Source organism: Phaseolus vulgaris, chromosome 10 (assembly GCF_051622355.1).
Source record: "Phaseolus vulgaris cultivar YP4 chromosome 10, ASM5162235v1, whole genome shotgun sequence".
Lineage (NCBI taxonomy): Eukaryota > Viridiplantae > Streptophyta > Magnoliopsida > Fabales > Fabaceae > Phaseolus > Phaseolus vulgaris.
Genome location: NC_143507.1, coordinates 9,452,047 through 9,457,234, shown reverse-complemented (window position 1 = coordinate 9,457,234; position 5,188 = coordinate 9,452,047). Strand labels below are relative to the sequence as shown.

The window sequence follows — 5,188 nt, the reverse complement described above, 5'->3', positions numbered from 1 at the left end:
TTCAAGAATTACTTGGCTGATATAAACGTTTTTAATACATAAACAGTGTAAAAATAAATCTGTTCATTGCTAAATAAATCGATTTATTTTCTGTGTACTGTGATAAAATCTGAATTTGCGCGAAAGTTTTAAAAGGTCAATTCACCCCCCTCTTGAACTTTGACACTATTGAACCCAACAATTGGTATCAAGAGCTTGGACTTGTATTTTAATCAAGTTTGTTTGCAAAAATGTCTGAGTTTAAAGTGTTTTTTGCTGAGGGATCGTCTATCAATAGACCCCCTATGTTCAATGGGATGAATTATGCTTTTTGGAAAATTAGAATGAAAATTTTCATGGAATCTATTGACTCGTTTATTTGGGAGGCTGTAGTCCATGGACCCTATGTTCCAATGCAGGTTGTCAAGGATGAAGAACTGGCAAAGCCAAGATCTGAATCGAATGAGAGTGAAAAGAAGAAGGCTCAATATGATCTTGTAGCCAAGAACATCATAACTTCATCATTAACAATGGATGAGTTCTTCAGGATATCCCAATGCAGTTCAACTAAGGAGATGTGGGAGGTCTTGGAAGTTACTCATGAAGGTACTGAAGATGTGAAGAGATCAAGAAAACATTCTCTCATCCAAGAATATGAATTGTTTAGAATGCAACCCGAGGAGTGCATTGTTGATGTGCAGAAAAGGTTCACTCATATTGTGAATCATCTTACTGGTTTGGGAAAGGAATTTGACAGAGAGGAACTCAACATAAAAGTGCTGAAGTGCCTCGACAGAAGCTGGCAACCCAAGGTGACTGTCATATCAGAAAGTCGTGATCTGTCAAAGCTGTCAACTGCTGCACTGTTTGGGAAATTAATGGAGCATGAGCTGGAGCTCAAGAGACTCAAAGAGCAAGAAACAGTGGAAAGGAAACCTAAGGGACTTGCACTGAAAGCAAGTGCACAAAGTGACATCAATGAAGAAAAAGAAGATGTTGAACATGATGAAACAATCAGTTTACTTACAAAAAGGTTCATCAGATTCCTGAAGAAGAAAAATAGAGATAGGAACCAACAGAAAAGAAGGTATCCTAAACTTAATGAATCAAATTCCTCTAATTACACTTGCTTTGGCTGTGGTAAAACAGGGCACATCAAAATGGATTGTCCAAACAATCAATCAAAGGACAAATCTGCCAGCAAGAAAGTTGAAAGGAGCAAGGGGAGAAGAACTTACATTTCTTGGGAAGAGAATGAAGTATCCTCAACCAGTAGCTCTTCAACCGAGAGTGAGGAAACCAATTTGTGCTTCATGATGAAAGATGAAGGATCAATCTTTGATTCAGTAAGTGAATTCTCTATGGAATCTGATAGCTATGATCAATTGCTTGCTGCTTTCAAAGAAACACATGATGAAGCAAATAGACTAGCTATAATATGCAGTAAGTTGGAAAAGGTAAATAATGTGCTTGCACCTAAAGTAAAAACACTTAAGGAAGAACTGCATAAGGCTAAAACAGATCTGGTAAGTCTTGAACTAACATGCTTGCATGCATCTATTAAAACCTGTGAAAACTGCAAAAAATTGGAAAAACAGGTGGAGTATTTGCTAAAAACCCTTTCCAATTTCACTAAGGGAAGAAAGAATCTTGAGTCTCTCCTTGGTTCACAAAATGTTGTTTTCAACAAGAATGGTATTGGTTATAACCCTGGAAATGTAACCAATGTCAAAAAGCTTTCAAGTTTTTTGTTCCAGCAAAATCAGGTTTCTCAGCTTTTAACAGTGGCCAAAAGGCATCTCATGTTACCTGTTTTTACTACATGAAATCTGGTCATAACTTTAGGTCATGAATTGCTAGAAAACATCTTGTTCCTAAGAACTTAGCAAAATGGCTTCCAAAGGAAAGGTTTTAATCTGTGCTGGACCCTATACTGAAAAGGGTACCATTTGTATTATTTTTGCTCTGTTTTGCAGAAAGGCAACAAGAGAAATCAATGGTACTTGGACAGTGGATGTTCAAAATATATGACCGGTGATCTGACAAAATTTACCAACTTGAAGCTCAAGGCAGAGGGACATGTAACCTATGGGGATAATAACCGTGGAAGAATTCTGGGCAGAGGCACTGTTGGAACTGGAAATTCAACCACTATTGAGAATGTGCTTTATGTGGAAGGACTCAAGCATAGCCTTCTAAGTATCAGCCAACGATGTGACAAAGGATACAAGGTGAACTTCAAGTCAAATGGCTGCATAATTTCAAGTGACCCCTCTAGTAAGGTGTTATTTATTGGTAAGAGAGTGAATAACATATATCTCTTGGATATTATGGAAACTGATTTCTCAAATGAGTGTTTATTGTCTAGAAGTGATGAGTCTTGGCTGTGGCACAGGAGGTTAGCTCACATACACAATAATTAGTTAAATAAATTGAAATCTAAAGATCTTGTTTCTGGTTTACCTAACATTAAATTTCAGGATAACAGGCTCTGTGATTCTTGTGTAAAAGGTAAACAAATCAGATCCTCTTTCAATTCAAAAGACATTGTTTCTACAAAAAATCCATTGGATGTATTGCATATGGACTTATTTGGACCCTCTAGAGTTGCTAGCTTGGCTGGAAATTTATATGCTTTGGTTGTTGTGGATGACTACTCTAGATTTACATGGACTCTTTTTCTTGCACATAAAAATTATGCTTATAATGCTTTTAAGAAATTAGCAAAGGTTTTACAAAATGAAAATAGTTGCTGTATAAAATCCATTCGAAGTGATCATGGGGGTGAGTTTCAAAATGCTAGATTTGAAAAGTTTTGTGAAAAACATGTGATATCACATAACTTTTCAGCCCCTAGGACTCCCCAACAAAATGGTGTAGTTGAAAGGAAAAACAGATCATTAGAGGAACTAGCTAGAACTATGTTAAATGAATCTAAGCTTCATAAGTATTTTTGGGCAGATGTAGTCTATACTGCAGCTTATGTGTTAAACAGAACCTTAATTAGACCCATTCTTAAGAAAACACCATATGAATTGTATAAGGGCAAGAAACCTAGTGTGAGTCACCTTAGAGTGTTTGGGTGTAAATGCTTTGTATTGAATAATGGCAAAGAGAATCTGGGTAAGTTTGATGCTAAATCTGATGAAGGTATTCACATTGGTTATGCCTTGAATGGTCATGCATATAGAGTCTTCAATAAAAGATTGCTCATAGTAGAAGAATCAATGCTGATCATAGCATATCTAAAACTGCTGCAGATGACCTTGAATGTGATGAATTTAAATTTGTTTTAAATAAAAATGAATTGATTCATATTGATACTGCTGACTCACATGATGTTCAAGAACCTACTGTTTCTGCAGGTTTGCCAAAAGAATGGAAAACCCCGAGAGATCTAACCCTTGATAATGTCATTGGGAACATTGAGAAAGGAGTATCAACTAGGAAATCTCTGAATAACTTCTGTGAGACAATGGCCTTTGTATCTCAAGTGGAGCCCAAAAATCTGAATAAAGCCCTCAAGGACAGTAACTGGATTCTGGCCATGCAAGAGGAACTGAATCAATTTGCTCTGAATGAGGTATGGACTCTTGTTCCTAGAATACATGAAATGAATATCATTGGAACAAAATGGGTATTCAGAAACAAGATGGATGAGCATGGGGTGATTACCAGAAATAAGGCTAGACTAGTGGCTAAAGGGTATAATCAAGAAGAGGGAATAGACTATGATGAAACATATGCACCAGTGGCTTAGCTAGAAGCTGTTAGATTGCTACTTGCCTTCTCCTGCATCAAAGGATTCAAGCTATTCCAAATGGATGTGAAGAGTTCCTTCTTGAATTGTTATATAAATGAAGAGGTATTTGTTTCACAACCACCAGGTTTTGAAGATCATCAACATCCAGGACATGTGTTCAAACTCAAGAAAGCTCTCACAAGGCTAAGTGATTTCTTTATCTCACAAGGCTATGACAGAGGCACATCAGATAAGACCTTGTTCATTAAGAAGAAAGGGGATGACACAATTCTAGTACAAGTCTATGTGGATGATATTATATTCGGATCAAACAATGGAGAATTGTGTGAAACTTTTGTGGAAATCATGAAAAGTGAGTTTGAAATGTCAATGATGGGTGAGTTGAATTATTTTCTAGGCTTGCAGGTCAAACAACTCAAGGAAGGTATATTCTTGAATCAAGCCAAGTATTGCAAGGATCTGCTGAGAAAATTTGAAATGGACAAGTGCAAACCAATCAGCACACCCTTCTCAACTAGCTGTCACTTGGATCATGATGAAGCTGGAGTTCCTGTTTATGAAATTAAGTACAGAGGACTCATAGGACTGCCAGCAGACCTAACATAATGTTTGCAGTATGCATGTGTGCTCAGTTCCAATCGGCTCCTAAAGAATCACACTTCAATGCTGCCAAAAGGATTCTGAAATATTTGCAAGGAACTAAAGAAGTTGGCTTGTGGTATCCAGGTAACATTTCATTAAGTTTGACTGGCTATTCTGATTAAGACTTTGTAGGTTGCAAAATTGATAGGAAGAGCACCAGTGGTACTTGTCACTTGCTTGGATCAAGCTTGATCTCATGGCAATGCAAAAAACAGGCATGTGTTGCTCTCTCCACGGCTGAAGCAGAGTACATTGCAGCAGGGAGTTGCTGTGCTCAAACTATGGCTAAGACAACAATTGAATGACTTTGGTATCTTACTTAACCATATACCTTTGTTGTGTGATAACACAAGTGCCATCAACTTAACCAAAAATTATGTCATGCATTCAAGAACCAAACACATTGAAATTAGGCATCACTTTCAATATAAATCTGTGTAAAATTGCTACCCATATTTGTTGTCCATACAACAATTTAAATCAAGAGACAAAAAAAATCTGGTTCAACCATGACTTCCTCTTCAAGACAGAAAAAGAAAAACCAGGATAGGCAAAGCAACTTTCAAGGAGTACTAGAAAGTCTGTTTGCAGGAGATGGAGAAGGGATCAATGCCTACATTCACGAGATGAGCAGGAAACAGATCAACATACCCAAGGTGCTAGATTTCTCCTGGCTGAAATCTGAAAAACTGGCTGAAACAAGGTTTGCATTGAAGCATCAGAAACTGAAAAAAGCTGCTCGAATTGACTGGTAATGTATATCCTGACTTGGTTAAGGTGTTTTATACAAATCTAACTTTGGAT

General features: G+C 37.1%; 1 protein-coding gene across 1 annotated transcript; it reads left to right on the top strand.

The window, feature by feature from the left end:
* The first annotated feature begins 230 nt into the window (after positions 1 to 230).
* LOC137813588 (uncharacterized) lies at positions 231 to 4,576 on the top strand. Its single transcript, XM_090296053.1, has 5 exons — positions 231 to 1,325; positions 1,956 to 2,141; positions 2,460 to 2,490; positions 3,345 to 3,562; positions 4,517 to 4,576. Exons 1-5 carry the CDS (start codon positions 231 to 233, stop codon positions 4,574 to 4,576), a joined length of 1,590 nt encoding a protein of 529 aa, XP_090152179.1.
* Positions 4,577 to 5,188: the final 612 nt, after the last annotated feature.

Bases quoted from the DNA above. Each gene is read 5' to 3' on its own strand.
- LOC137813588 (XM_090296053.1), top strand. From the start codon at position 231: ATGTCTGAGTTTAAAGTGTTTTTTGCTGAGGGATCGTCTATCAATAGA. The intron at 1,326-1,955 runs GTAAGTGAATTC...TCTGTTTTGCAG, and splicing joins AAGGATCAATCTTTGATTCA to AAAGGCAACAAGAGAAATCA. The intron at 2,142-2,459 runs GTGCTTTATGTG...ATTAAATTTCAG, and splicing joins ATTCAACCACTATTGAGAAT to GATAACAGGCTCTGTGATTC.